At 41.2% G+C, this 14,757-nt stretch overlaps 1 protein-coding gene across 3 annotated transcripts in view; it reads right to left on the bottom strand.

The window, feature by feature from the left end:
• Window positions 1-507: 507 nt before the first annotated feature.
• disp2 (dispatched RND transporter family member 2) overlaps window positions 508-14,757 on the bottom strand; it is a 22,464-nt gene continuing 8,214 nt past the window's right edge. The window contains exons 3-10 of one of the 3 annotated variants that reach the window (XM_061968366.1): window positions 10,129-10,385; window positions 10,026-10,055; window positions 9,814-9,970; window positions 6,757-6,872; window positions 6,474-6,577; window positions 4,439-4,536; window positions 4,098-4,256; window positions 508-3,965 (exon numbers count right to left, since the gene is read on the bottom strand). In XM_061968366.1, coding sequence (XP_061824350.1) covers window positions 708-3,965; window positions 4,098-4,256; window positions 4,439-4,536; window positions 6,474-6,577; window positions 6,757-6,872; window positions 9,814-9,970; window positions 10,026-10,055; window positions 10,129-10,385 — 4,179 coding nt within the window. In that variant the 3' untranslated portion in view covers window positions 508-707. The remainder of the gene's footprint in view (window positions 3,966-4,097; window positions 4,257-4,438; window positions 4,537-6,473; window positions 6,578-6,756; window positions 6,873-9,813; window positions 9,971-10,025; window positions 10,056-10,128; window positions 10,386-14,757) is intronic. The other 2 variants (XM_061968368.1, XM_061968369.1) reach the window with 2 other exon arrangements.

The raw sequence follows: 14,757 nt of genomic DNA, 5'->3' as shown, positions 1-14,757 counted from the left end.
AATCTTGTTTTATTACAAAAACATAGGCACATGTTGATCCATACAGAGACCCACACATACTTCTTTTGCATTACACCCATTTTGGTCACAGATATGCGAATGAACGGCATCATTTTTTTTTTTTACTGAAACATGATTTCAAGTTTTGAAACAAAAACCATTTCAGACTTCCTAAATGGCCACACAAGACCAAGCACATTATCATCACAAAAAGCAAACTGGACTGAAGTGACAACACTATTTGTAATGTGATTTGCTGGTCCTTTTCTTAAACCCTGAACCTTTTGTTTGTTGTACAACTAAGCACTCTGCTGAAAAAAGACAAGGCTATCTTTAAACAGAAGCTCTCTTCTCATACCTTTGCTGTACCAACCAGCCTAATAGTTGACATTTAACATACTTAAACAACATCTATGATGCTGATTTGTGGTCTTACCCTTCTTTATTGCTTCACCTTATGTTTGTTTTAACCAACAAGTCGAATTAAGGTTAGCTTAGCTTAGTTAGCTTGAAAAAAAAGAAATGGGAACAAATCACTTTCTATCCTTTGAATGAAATTATAGGTAAAACCATCGCATTACATTGATACTGAAAAGGACTGTTGCACATTTGTCCATTTCTGAAAGTGCAATGTCCTGTTGTTTAGTTGTTGCAAGTCCTTGTGTAAAGACATTAAGACAATCAACACACTGTGATCTCTGCTTATATTATAGCATGTCCTCTCGTTGTCCGTCTCTCTTTATCCAAACGTCTGGTAAGTCCGGCTTGCTGTTGGGTAAAATGACAATATCCTCAGTCTGACTGCTGCGGCAAGTCTCGTAAACTGTCTCCCTGAGCGAGAGACGTAATGTGTCTCTTTTGCCATTCAGGTGTCCCGGTTGTAACTGAGCTTCTTCATTCTTTGGCTGAGCGCTGGAAGGCCCTGGTTCAATGTCGCTTAAACACGTTTCATTAGACTCATCCAGAAATTCGCAGGAGCTAACAGACTGAGAGGAGGCCTGAAGGAGTCTCTCTTCTGCGGTTTGCTCATCTGTGCACAGGCATGGCTGGTCAGTGGTTTCAAGAGTGTGGCTTGTTATGGTCTCATTCATGCTAGAAGAGGAGGAGAATGTTTTATTGGTCCAGTGTTGCAGTGTTCTAGAAGAATCTTGGCAAGATTTACACAACCTCTTGCCATGAGTCATGTCATCTTTTGCCGGGCCTACATATCTGGTTAGGTTCTCTTTGTACGGAGATGAGGTCTGCAGAGCGGCTGGTACTTGACGACCGCAAATCTGCCCACTTTCCTCTGCCAAGGCCCCATCGCTCCCGCAGTACTCAATCTCGTCAGAGAGCACAGAAGGTCTGTTGGACAGCTTGCTGGTGCAGGTGCTGTTCTCAAAGCTGTCACTAAGTCGATAGGCCAAAGGCTGCAGCTCGTACTGCTCTGGCTCTCTGGCCCCGCCTCCTGCTACCATCTGATCCCCCGCATTCTGGTTCGGGTATGCGTAACCACCTGCTTTGTTGAAGGTCCTTTTAAATCGAGCTGAGTCGAAAGCACCGTTAGTGGACGAGGGGACTTGTTCTGCCCCGGAGCAGGAAGACATCATCCCACCAGACGGGTCTGACAAACAAGGGAGTGGAATCCTGCCACAGTTCCTCTCAGGGCCAAAGAAGCAACACAATGACTGGAAAAAGAAAGTGGCAAATCCACATGCTACACATTTCACCAAAAATAGGAAAATCCCCAATTTCCTGAAGAGCAGCACCGTCGAAGGCAACATGATAAGCCCGGTGCAGAAAAAAGCACCAGAAACTATTGCTACAGGACACCCCATCCTTTTTGTGGAATGTGCTACTTTTCCTATTCTATCTGCATGTGGAGCAAAGCAGTAGGAAAAACAGTAGTTGGCCACAAAATCAACAGAGAGCCCAGCTGCTGATGAGATGAAGAGAGCCTCGATGCCACTAAGCTGCCACTCCAGGAGGACCAGCAGTCCGACGGTGACAAACACACTGCCACCCACAGCTACAGTCCCGTACACACTTAATGGAATATTCCAGGTGGTTATGAGAAGCAAAATAAATGTAAGAGACACCGAGGTGCCTGCTACCACTAATGTCTCCGCGCTCAAAGCTTGTTGTAGGTCAAAAAGAGACAGCTGACTGATGAACCAGCCGTTCTCAAGCCCTTGCGGAGCTCCTGATATTTCTTTGTTAAACCACGCCAGGATTTCTCTGTAGAAAACACTTGTTTGGCTGAAATTGAAGCTGTGGCGATAGGTGGTTTTGAATGCCAGCACCAGTGCGGCGATGCGGCCATCTGGCTGGAAGTACAGGCCGCCCCCTTTGTTCAAATGTCCCTCAGCAGACCTCTCTGCCAACATCATACTCAGGCAGCTCTCAAAGATGCCAGCAGGGAATGGGAAGGAGATGTCGTTACAGCAATGACGACGTTCATCACGACTCTCTGAGCACCGTCTGAGAGATACCCAGTGTACGAGCTGGTCCACAAGACAGACGTTATCTATCGTCGTGTCTTTGTCCGCAATGGACGGTGCTGAGTAAAAGCTTTGGTTTTGCACACGTCCACAAAGGTCCCTCAACCAAACCTGAGCATCAGGTTGGCTCATTGTAAAGTCTGGGTCTAGAACCAAAGAGCCATTGCTATTCGGGTTAAAGGGATTTCCGTTATCAGTCGGTTTGATGCCCCAAACAAGTGTCAATGTCACGGGCCTATCTTCTCCATTCATTTGTCTCTCAAACATAAACATGTGACGATATTCGGCATCGTATCTCTCAAATGGGTGGCTGGAGCGGAAAAGCTGAGTGACTGTGTTGTCAAGGGTGGGCAGCTTCATTCCCGGGTCGAAACAGGACATGTACGTGCCACCTGCAGCAAGCACTGCGAACCAGCACACCCAGATGTAGCGGAACTTCACCACTCCACACGGCAGGATTTTGAGGAACACTAAATTAGACGTGTCAGCGAGGCCTCGTTTCAGCTCTCTCAGCTTCTGCCCGAAGGTGAAGAGGCATTTCTTGCGTGAGCTCTCATTCCAGAATCCGACAGGGTTTCTGGCGCAACAGGGCTTCCACCCATGCAGTGGGGCGGATGCAGAAGAGGACTCTGTGTAGTGCTCACGCAAGATGAAAGCGCACGGCAGCCACACCAGCACCAAGAAAGAGCTGACTAAAGAGGCGGTGCCCAGATAAACAGAAAAACATCTGATAGCCGTGATGCTGCTGAGATAACCAGAGAAAAAAGCTGCACTGGAGGTCAACCCTGACGCTAGAATCAAATAGCCCATTTCCTGCAAAACCCTGTGCACTCTCTTCTCAAGGGAGGCCGAGTTTTTCTGGGACAGCTGCAGATTCCAGAAGTCGGCAAATATCAAAACCTGATTGGAGCAACTTCCCAGGAGAATCAGCGCTGCCGAAAGGTTAACCAGGGGGAAGAAAGTCAGGCGAAATGCTACTTTGTAGAGGAAATAGGACGTGAAGAGGGAACCTGTGATTGCTAGCACAGATAACACCACCAAGAAGAGGGAGTGGAGATAGAGAGCCATTGTGAAGAGAAGGGAAGTGACTGCGAGGACTGGGAACACTGAATCTCTTGCGAGATAATACTTGAAGAGTGACTGCTTGAGTCCAAGATCCATTCCAGTAATAGTTGTATTTTTGTATGTGAGATCTCTTCCCTTCAGGCTCCTCATATAGATCTCCATCATGTGTTCCCCTTTATCCACCGGTAGAAACAGAAGACTATACTTGAGGGTCGGGATCTGATACTCTGTTGTCTGTGGGCCCAGGAAGTCTTTATCAACCAGGAAATGTAGAATTTGGAAAACTATGCTGGACTGTTTGCAGTGAGATGGGACAAAAGAGCAGCTACCATACTTGGGTTCTTGAACACATGTCTCCACAAGGTGTCCTTCATGGTAGTAAGGAGCACACCTTCGAAGAAGATTAAGAGCCTCCGAGACCTGAGGTGAAGAAAATAACAACCTTAAAAGGTTTTGCTAATATCAGCTTTCCAACATATCAAACAATATTGTTTGGATAGGGAACTCAAGATCCTTTAAGTACTGGTTTGTGTGTTTGTTCGGAACATCTACCTTGTGTGAGGTTAGGCTTAGACAGCAGGAGGCATTAGTTAGGACGGCTAAGTAATTTCCCAGAGACCAGCTGGGACAGCAGCCACTCCTGGATGCCACTTCAGCCTCGGCTCTCACATGTTGCTGGCACACATCCTGGAACTGAGCCTGGGAGCGGATCTGCGACAGACGAGCGAAATGCTTTTGTACACATTCCCAAACAAATTAGCCAATTAGAAAATGGATGGATGGACATTGGAGTCAACGTTTCAACACAGAATGATGGCTGAGGAGTTGAAGAAGCAAGCAGATGGGCAAGGGCTAAAGGTGTCGTGGAAGCACCAGTTTAGATCAGAACGTACCCTGGATTGTTCCATCTCGCACATGGCGTGGATAGCCTTCAGGCTCCAGAGACTGGCTGAGTTTTCTGAGCGAAACACCAGCTGGGCGAAACGCTGGCCTGTGCGGAGGAGACAGATGGACTCAACATAGAATATGACCACCTGTGATTATCCTTTCTTCTAGCATGTAAAACTACTTGTTAATTGACTGAATTCAGTCTCAGTTTGGGGTTCAGAGAAGAACAATGTAATGTCAGCTATGGAAGTTTGTGATACAGCCGCATTATTCAGGAATTTTAAGTTTTTTTACATGATTGTTAACAAACATTAAAAGGCCTTAAAAGAATTTTGCGAAAAGTAAGGCCTTAAATGGCATTGAATTCGATGTCCAGAGGCATTAAAAACATTTAATGCTGTGAAATCGCACATGCTATTAGCTAAACGCAAGTTGGCGAATAAAAAGACAGGCAGCAGACAACGGTGCCAATTTCTTTAGCGTGACCAACAAAGCAACTTCTGCTGCCGCCACGGTGCCATCACAACTGGCTGCAGCTGTCACTGCCAATACAGAAAAATAAATAAATACATATACAATATCAGCTTCAACAGTCTTGTGAACCAATTCTAATTCTCTAGAGAGTAACCGTTAATGTACAGTAAACTTTTCAACTATTTAAGATTATCAATGTCATATTTTTACAATTTTGTCTACACAGACAGTTTTGACTATGTATAATAATAGTAGAACATGGGCATTAAATTTGTTGCAATAAAAGGGCATTAAAAAGAATTATTAGTTTTGCTGATACCTGCCGAAACCCTGAAAATGCGTGACATTTGCGGAAGCTTTTTAAGAGAGTTACAGCAAAAGTTGCAATTTTTTGAGGCCTTTACTTAAAAAAAAAAAAAAAAAAACGTTCAATCAACTTAATTTTATAAATTTGTTATCGATGTTTAAAGTGTTCAGTGTAACCTTAACATTGAAAACCAAAGCATTTCAACAAACCTTGTAAAAACAAAAACTGCATTGATGTTTTACTCGTTTTATATCACACATACTTAAAGTAGATACGAGACGGTGAAACAACAGCACAGACTTCTTTATCGTCTCTAAGTTTCAGACATTCTGTGTTTGTATTCCATTGGAAAAGTGTTTTGTCCAACTTAAACATTAATTTATGTTCCAAAGCATTTACCCCCACACATTAGATAGTTTGTCAATTGTTGAGCTCGATCAACAGCAGTCACTTTTGTATATTTGAGTCGATGAGAGATTATTGTCACACTTCAACAAACTTGGTCATGTAAATGCAGCGTCTTTGCTAAGTCAACATAGCAAGTCAAAACCTGTTCTTAATTGTCTTACCCTGGATAAATACAAGTAAAATAAATGTATACATACAAGTAAACTAAGATGGACATATTTATATACACTCAAAGTTCGATATAACGTGGTCGTTGGTGTCCATAAAATACTGTGGCGTTATTCCCGTGATTGCGTTATATAGTAATCCTTATTTTTTACCCTTTTCCTTTTAAAAGACACATTTATTTATTTATTTATATGGGACCGAATTATATCAAACTCTGAGTGTACTACATTACCCAGAAGGCTCATTGTCTAGATATGAACAAGAAGTATGACACTTGTGTCGGGCAATAAAGATTTGATATATTGCTGCTGCTTACACAAGAAAGGAACAAAAGTTGATGTTTAAGCAATGCTCATAGTAAGAGACACATTTGTTTGGCAACATTAATGCTGATTGGCCAAAATGTGCAGGGAAGTTGTGGGCTTTGGACAGAGTTGCATTCAATTTTTGTGAATTGGCCCTCTTTTGGGCGGCATCATTTTGCTTAACACTGGCTTTAAAACAGGAGTTCAGAATATTTTAAAAAAATACTGTTTTATATAGGATTTTAGACATATTATACTGTAGTGTCATGTTTAATGGACTATCTTGTTAATTTCCCTCATAATTGATGGAGGAAATGTAGTCCCCTTGTTGTAGTTATGTTCAGTGATGTGTGTGACGCATTATACAAGACTGATTACCTGGAGCGTCGCACAGGAAGGACTCTGAAGTCGAGTCTCTGGCTAACATCCTCTTTAATCGAAGTCCTGAGGTGTTGTGGTTGTCCTCTGCATTGGGAGCACTGCTGCAAGAACCACAGAGAAAACTGTGTTTGTAAGGTACTTGTGTCAAAGCGAATTCTGTGAAAAAAAAGTTGTTAAAAAAGCAGAGCTAGTGATGACCTCAGACTTTTTTTTTAAAGTACTGCAGGGGTTTATGATGCGCTTGTGTTGTGTCGGGAGCGAACCTTCCGCCCGAACTGACCTTTTACTGAGCTGCTCCGGCAACAGACCAAACACTTTCCCCGGGCCGGTGTTCTCCTGCAGCCTGGACAAGCTGGACTGCCGAACGGCGATGTGTGTCCCTCGTGGCTCAAAGCCCTGAGGAGATAAAGCACACATGGACACAAATCAAAACGTACGACTATGCAGATGCTCATGCCTTATATATCAGGATTGGTATTTTCTCATGGACTTCAAAAGTAGTCCAATTATGATTATTTTCTAGCTCATACTGGAATAATGAAATAATATTTTGGAGGAGCACTTTTAATTTAGTTTTAAATAATGGAATTAATCAAGATGAAAATGAGTGTAATCTGATCTAATTTAGTACATCTTGATTAATTGATGATGATACTAAATTAGTGTTTCTTAACCTTGTTGGAGGTACCGAACCCCACCAGTTTCATATGCGCATTCACCGAACCCTTCTTTCGTGAAAAATATATATATATATATTTTTTCTAATTCAAGACAAAGTTATATGTTTTTTTTTACCGGTGCACAAAATGAACCATGCGCAAACATCACCTTGTTCAAAGAATAAAACCAACACACACAACAAATTACACACCTGCAAATCAGTGTGACTTATGCTGTTGCCGTATCCATAACACGCCGATAGGGAGAAGTTTTTATTTACACGATGTGTCGGATGTGTCTCGCCCTCCGCCGAACCCCTGAGGCCGACTCACCGAACCCTTTGGGTTCGATCGAACCCAGGTTAAGAACCACTGTACTAAAGTCATGATAGGAATATTAATTAACATTGGGCCTAACATCGTGAGGGAGAGTCCTATGTTATATTCAGGTTCTCCACCTAAGCAGAGTTTAATTCAATTCTAAAAACGTTATTTGTCCCCGGTGGGCAATTAAGAGACACACAGAGCAGGAAATGAGCAACAATTTCAAGTTAAACACTAAATTGTAGTTAAATGAAAACATACACATACATGCAGAGCTATGTGCAAGTAGGCAGATATTAGCTAAGAAGTGATTGTGGTGCATGGCACATACTAGGAGGACAGATTAAAAATATACTAGAGCTGTATAAATGGTATACTGAAAGAATAAATAAAGTGACCGCAGAGCATGAAGTCCACTGTTAGCATAATAAAAAAGTCTTAAGGGGTTAGTTAGGAGCAGGCGGGTGGGGGTTTAGGGGATCAAGAGTTGAGGAGCTGAACAGCCATGGGGACAAATATTGTTCTTCTCCTCTGTGTCCTGCAGAGAGACCACAAAGCCCACGTTCTGAGGGGAGCCACTTAAACGCTGGAAAGAGGGCGTGTGGGGGGTCCTGCCTGATCCGACCTGCTAACTTGAGTGTCTGCTGCTCGTAGATGGTAAACCGAGTCCTCACAGGAAGTCCAATGATTTTAGAACAGACTTTGACCGTGTTCTGCAGGCGGTTTCTGTTCTGGAGGCTGGTGGAGTGGAACCAGCAGGTTATGGAGAATGTAATGATGCTCTCAATGGAGGAGTCATAGAAAGTCAGGAGGATGTTCTTGCTGACTTCAAAGGAATTGAGCTTCCCAAGAAGGTATTTTCGTTGCTGACATTTCTTGACAACATCCTCTATGTTGGAGGATAATTTTAGCTGGTTGTCAAAAATGGTACCCAGGTATTTGTAGTCCTTGACTACTTCAAAAGGCTTCCTGTGGTTTATGGTGTTTTTTGCTGCAGCTTTTTCCATCTGCTTGTTGGAGAAGGTTATCACCAGGTCTTCGGTCTTGTTCACGTTCAGTTCCAAACAGGAGCTGTCACACCACTCCGGGAGAGCTGGTCCATGGTGATGAGAAGGGCTTGATATCATCCGTGTACTTTACCAGATGACAGTTAGGTTGTGTGGTTCTGCAGTCATGGGTGTAGAAGATGAAGAGCAGAGGTGAGGGGAGTCGGTTGAGATGTGTTAGAGGTCGGAGAAAGTGGTGTTGACCAGAACTCTCTGGATCTGTTGGTCAAAATGTCCATCATCCACAGGTATAGCTGGTCATCCAGATGAAAGAGGGGCTAAGAGTTTGTCAGCCAGGATGTGGGGCTGCAGGGTGTAGAATGCAGAGAAGTCTGCAAACAAGAATCTGGCTGAGGTGCTCCAGGTGTTTGTGGACAGTGTCTAATACGGTGTTTCTTAACCTTGTTGGAGGTACCAAACCCCACCAGTTTCATATGCGCATTCACCGAACCCTTCTTTAGTGAAAAATCAAATGTTTTTTTTCAAATTCAAGACAAAGTTATATGTTTTAGAGTTTTTTGGTTAGGGTTAGGGTTAGAGGGTTAGGGTTATAATAAGGCCATGCTGAATAAGGCATTAATAAGTACTTAATAATGACTAGTTAAGAGCCAATATGTTACTAATTTGCATGTTAATAAGCAACTAATTAATGGTGAATATGTTCCCCATACTAAAGTGTTACCATGTTTTTTTTTACTGGTGCACAAAATGAACCGTGCATGAACATCACCTTGTTCAAAGAACAAAACCAACACAGTGCATAAACTCACAACAAATGACACACCTGCAAATCAGTGTGACTTCTTCTGTTGCCGTATCCGTAATACGCCGATAGGGAGAAGTTTTTATTTACACAATGAGTCGGGTGTGTCTTGACCTCCGCCGAACCCCTGAGCCCGACTCACCGAACCCAGGTTAAGAACCACTGGTCTAATATGAATGTTTTTGCATCATCAACGCCTCTGCCTGCGCGATAGGCTTTACAAACAATATACTTTAGTGCAGTGGTTCTCAAACTGTTTTCACTAAGTACCACCTCAGACAATACTTGGCTTTCCAGGTACCACCACAATGACCAACATTTAAAACAGTAGTGTAGTAGGCCTAAGTATTTATTAAAACCAAGGCAGATGTATATTGAAAAGTTTTGGCCTCTGTAACATTACACACAGCTTGAACAGTAACACTAGGAAAATAAAACACTGTTCTTTAATCAAGTGATTCTTTGGCGTATCACTAGAATTAGTACCACAGTTTGACAATCACTCTCTACTCCCTGATACTCTACCACGACACCAGAAGTCTTACCAACAGAGGCTCAGAGAAGTCCGGCAGTGGACCTATGAAGAGGCCAGCCAGAGAACATCCAAGGACCAGTAAGGCACATCCTACAAGAACCTCTAGTGGGTAGTCCACCAGCACCTGGGAATAACTGTCAAGAAGATGAAGACCACCAAAGAAGAAGCTGTCAGGAGACGCAGAGTAAGTGTTTGTTTTTGACACTGTCCGTCCGTCCTCACCTTCTCACCAAGCAGTAGAGTCCTCCATCTCTGTCGATAACAACACACACACACAGTTATAATAATAATGTCCAAATATAAACATGCATGTCAGGAAACGCACCCCACTGTCACCACGTGTCGCTGCGTCCGTTTCTGCACGTCGCCTTCGCTCGACCCGTGCAGCCAGTGACATCTGGCCGCACCGTGCTGGCGAATGCTTTGACGGGCTGAACCACAGCTGTGTCCCACATTGACCCGCCCGCCCGGCTCTGCATCGGAGCTCACGGTGCTGTTCGGTTCTCGCCGTGTGTTTGGGTCGAGAGCATGGTAAGGGTTGCAGTGCAGACATTTTCGTAGTTGTGCTGGACCCCGGGGGACCTGAAAAAGGGGTTAAAAAACTGAAAAGGCAGGAAAATAATTGAAAATGGCTTGCAATATTTATTACATAACCTGATCAGGTCCATTCTAAGAGATGTTAGAGTGGTTTTAATTCCGGGCCTGCTTGCAGAAAAACTGTAACACATTTCTCATATGAAAACGGATCTTTAGAAAGATTCTTTAGAAGAAAAAAAAAATCTTTGACCAGATGGGCCAGATGCAATTCCCCTTAATTTATAAGTTCGGTTGACTTAAAATTTCTCTCACATGTTTAAAAGGAGAAATATAATCTGAGAGAAAAATGTAATTTAAAACATTTGTATGCACGTACAACACTTAAGACCTTCAGTATATCAGTATGTGGAATTAAATTACGGAATGGAATAACCAAAGAAATCAAACAATGTACTAATATGATCTTCAAACTTAAAGTGTTTACAAAGTACAAAGAAAAAGAACCATGATAAACATTCAGAATTTATTTAATCCATCCATTCATTTTCTAGATAATCTTATTTATCTCAACATATGAAATATAATTTACTTCACTAATTATTATGTATTTATTTTTTATGTTATTAGTCATGGAGTATATTGTGAATAAATTGAGAACAGGAAGTGAACAAAAGTTTGCAACTGCTATGTAAAGGAAACGGGGTAGGATTAAATAAGCTCTGCTTCTTCCTACTCCTTTTCGAACATGTTGAAAAGAGAAACTGGAAATTGTGATGTATCATGTTTTATGCTTGCATGTTCCAAATAAACACAAACTCAAAGTCAACATTGTCCTCTGCACTTATTGCACTATGCTTCTAATATTTGCCTCGAAGGGGAACTGCCCTTTTGTGGGAATGTTTCCTATTTTTCACAATCATTATAAAAGTCATGACCATGGATGGATTTAAAAAAAAATTTATTCGAAATATTAAATTTTTGTAAATAAAAGTCTGCTTACAGCGGAGCCAATGGGAGGTTCTCTATTCCGCCCATAAAATCCGATATATAACAATTCAAAAACGAGCAACAATACTCCATTTACATTTTGTGACTTGAATATTAACCAAGTATTAATGATATTGTTATTATAAGCGCTAACGCACACAAACTATTTATAGCGGTGCTGTGATCGCAAGCTTGTGTACAAATTCGACGTGATCGACTGGCGAGGCGTTTCCTCGCTTCTTTGCTCCCTGGAAGTTTATTGTAGATCATAAATCATGCATCTCACCTGGACAGAAGAAGTGTGAGTAGGTATTCTGACAAGTTGGTACAGTTTAACAGCCATTTAGGACCCGGAAATGGTGAAAAAACCACACAAAAAGATGCTTGATCCCCCTCGCCCCGTTTCTTCACGAGGATTATGATCATTCTTCACCTAAATGGGAATATATGAACATCCCAGCAGTCGGCATGACAGCAGATGTTGACAGCAGACGTTGTACAGTAAGTGATGTTTTATTATGTTTGTTGGCACTCATGAAGTCTGCAGTGAGTAATAATTGTCATGTCTGTGTGATCATGTTTTTGTTTTGGTCATGTTCGGTTTTGTTTTTGGACTTTTTGTGCACTTTTGTTTTGTCACCATAGCAACCATTAGTTTTCACCTGTCACGTCACGCACCTGTTTCACGTTTTGAGTCACGCACCTGTTTTCGTTAATCATGTCTGTAGTATTTAAGTTAATTGTTTTCAGTTGTTTGTCTTTCTGGTGACATCCCACAATTATGCTCTGCACATTTCTGACACTTGATTTCATGTTCATCGTTCATGCTGCTCCTTTTAGTCCATGCCAAGTAAGTTTTGTTTATTAATGCTATAGTCTTTTGGTTTCATAGTTTGTTCTCCGCCACTGTGCGCGCTATTCGTTTGTACTTTATTTTGATATATTAAATAAATCATGTATTTACATTCCCGTCTCGCCCGAGCCAACTTTCCGTTGCATTCCGGAAAAGCAAACACCCAGGACCAAGTCATGACAATAATCAGTAAAGAAGAAGAAAAAAAAAACGTTGTGATGCGTTTTGAAATTAATGCGCCATGGCCCATGTATATGCTTAAAAAGATCAAAATAAGTAAATATTAAACGTTTTTATAAATGTGCTCGTTAATACATTACATATATACGTACATCATGTATATAAAACCTTAATGGAGGTGTTAGGATGTTTTTTAAGGGCTTCACTTTATTTTTAATACAGAATTACGCGGCTCCCATATGCCCCCATTTTAAGATGACTTTTGATCGCATTTATTTAATATTTAGAATGCATTAAAAAAAATTACACCAACGTCATGTCTTTCATAATGATTGTAAACGATAGGCAAAATTCCAAAAAAGTGCAATTCCCCTACATTGCAGTTCTGTTACAATAATAATACCAAAAGGGACAAGCGGTAGAAAATGGATGGATGGATGGATGGATGGGATGTTAAATTGTAGCATCTCTCTGGCAGTGCCAATCAAAACTGAGCATTATTTCTAATTAGGAATGGATACCTTTTAATTTTACTACTCTGTGTGTTTAGGTGTTAAACAATAAATATATATTTTTTAATTTAACTTTTTACAGTGACAGATTATAATAACTGCACTGTCCACTTGTTATATCTTGGGTTTTTTACACTTCTGAGTCTCACTTGCAAATATTATATAGTAAACTTTGCATGCAGTTGCAATTGAAAAGACGTTAGGGCCCGGGGCCCATTGTTGGGCCGCGAGCGCCCCCTAGCGGGCAGGCAAAAATATCTTGTTTCAGTTGGAATACACTTTTCTATCTCTTGTGGCAGTTATGACAATATCAAACAAAAAAAGACATCTGTAGCTAAAGTCCTACAGAAGATTCTTTAGAGCAAAAAATATGATTAAAGTGTTGAAGCTGTATTTTCAATTACACTTAAATTTTATTGATAATTTAGTAAAATATTCATTTTTTAGTCGATTTATTTTAGCATGTAAATATAATTTTTATCAGGTTTTTATGAGTCCCCTCTTATGCAGTATATATGATTAGTGCATATTTGTCTAAACAGCCTGACCTAAGCCTAAGGTTTGTGTGTTAAATAAATCGTGATTGACACATGGTTTCATATCATTACAAAAACAAGAGTAAAATGACTAATTCAGCGTTTATATTTGAGTAGGCCCCTATGTCGTGGAAAAGTTGGACCCCGAGGTCAAAAAGGTTATAACCCCCTGGAATAGGGTGTGTTGCTGAGTTAGAAAGTTGTCTTTACCATTAATCTGAATCTAGTCTTTTGTTGCGCTCTAGAAAGTGTTTACTTTGTAAGTATTGTACTTTTTACACACCAGCTGTTTGATCGTAACATGCACCTTAGTTGTAGTTTTCATTGCCAAATTTGGATGTGTTGAAATCGCCATGTAAAATCGCTGATGCTAATCAGCAGCATGTCTATAGCAAATCCAATGTAAATTAGCTAGCACATTTTGAAAAGTGGAGCCTTACTGTACCTTTGAATGTTTTCTATCAGGCATACTTGTTTTGTTTGCCTGGAAAATTGCAACATTACCTAAAGGCCGACTGAGTCTGCTCTGAGTGCTGCTTGAGTGTTTGTTTGCACGCCAAGTGTTTGAGCCGGCCGAGTCTACAACTGGCCGTAACGTCACGTCCAACAAGGGTATCATAATGTGGCACTGCTTGATTTTACGTGCGTTTATAGCTGACAGTACTGACAGAATCTGGTGGGTGCCTTTGAAAAGTAAGGAATACGGTACCCATGATCCCTATATCTTCTGTATTGAATTAACTTAAACGACGTAGCGCTGTTGGGAGAGTGGCCTTGCCAGCAACCTGAGGGTTCCTGGTTCGATCCCCACCTTCTACCAACCTCGTCATGTCCGTTGTGTCCTTGAGCAAGACACTTCACCCTTGCTCCTGATGGGTCGTGGTTAGCGCCTTGCATGGCAGCTCCCGCCATCAGTGTGTGAATGTGTGTGTGAATGGGTGAATGTAGAAATAGTGTCAAAGCGCTTTGAGTAACTTGAAGGTAGAAAAGCGCTATACAAGTATAACCCATTTACCATAGGTGAAACTCCAAAAAATGTAATATTGTGCATAAGTTCATTCATGTCAGCAATTCAACTTCAAATGTGAAACTAATATGTGATATAAAGTCATGTCATGCAAAGTGAGATATGTTAAGCCTTTATTTCTTATAATGTTGATGATCAAGGCTAACAGTTTTTGAAAAAGTAACATTTTCTGATATATTCAAATTAAGTTCTTCATTAGCCATAATCGTTAACATAATATCAAAAGAAAGCTTGAAATATCTTAAGTTGCATGTTATGAGATATGTCATATTTTACTTTCACCTTGTAAATCTAATTGCCGGAATAAACAAACCTTTGCACG

Source organism: Nerophis lumbriciformis, linkage group LG08 (assembly GCF_033978685.3).
Source record: "Nerophis lumbriciformis linkage group LG08, RoL_Nlum_v2.1, whole genome shotgun sequence".
Lineage (NCBI taxonomy): Eukaryota > Metazoa > Chordata > Actinopteri > Syngnathiformes > Syngnathidae > Nerophis > Nerophis lumbriciformis.
Note: the sequence above shows the minus strand (reverse complement) of the source record. Positions and strands in the feature narration are given on the sequence as shown.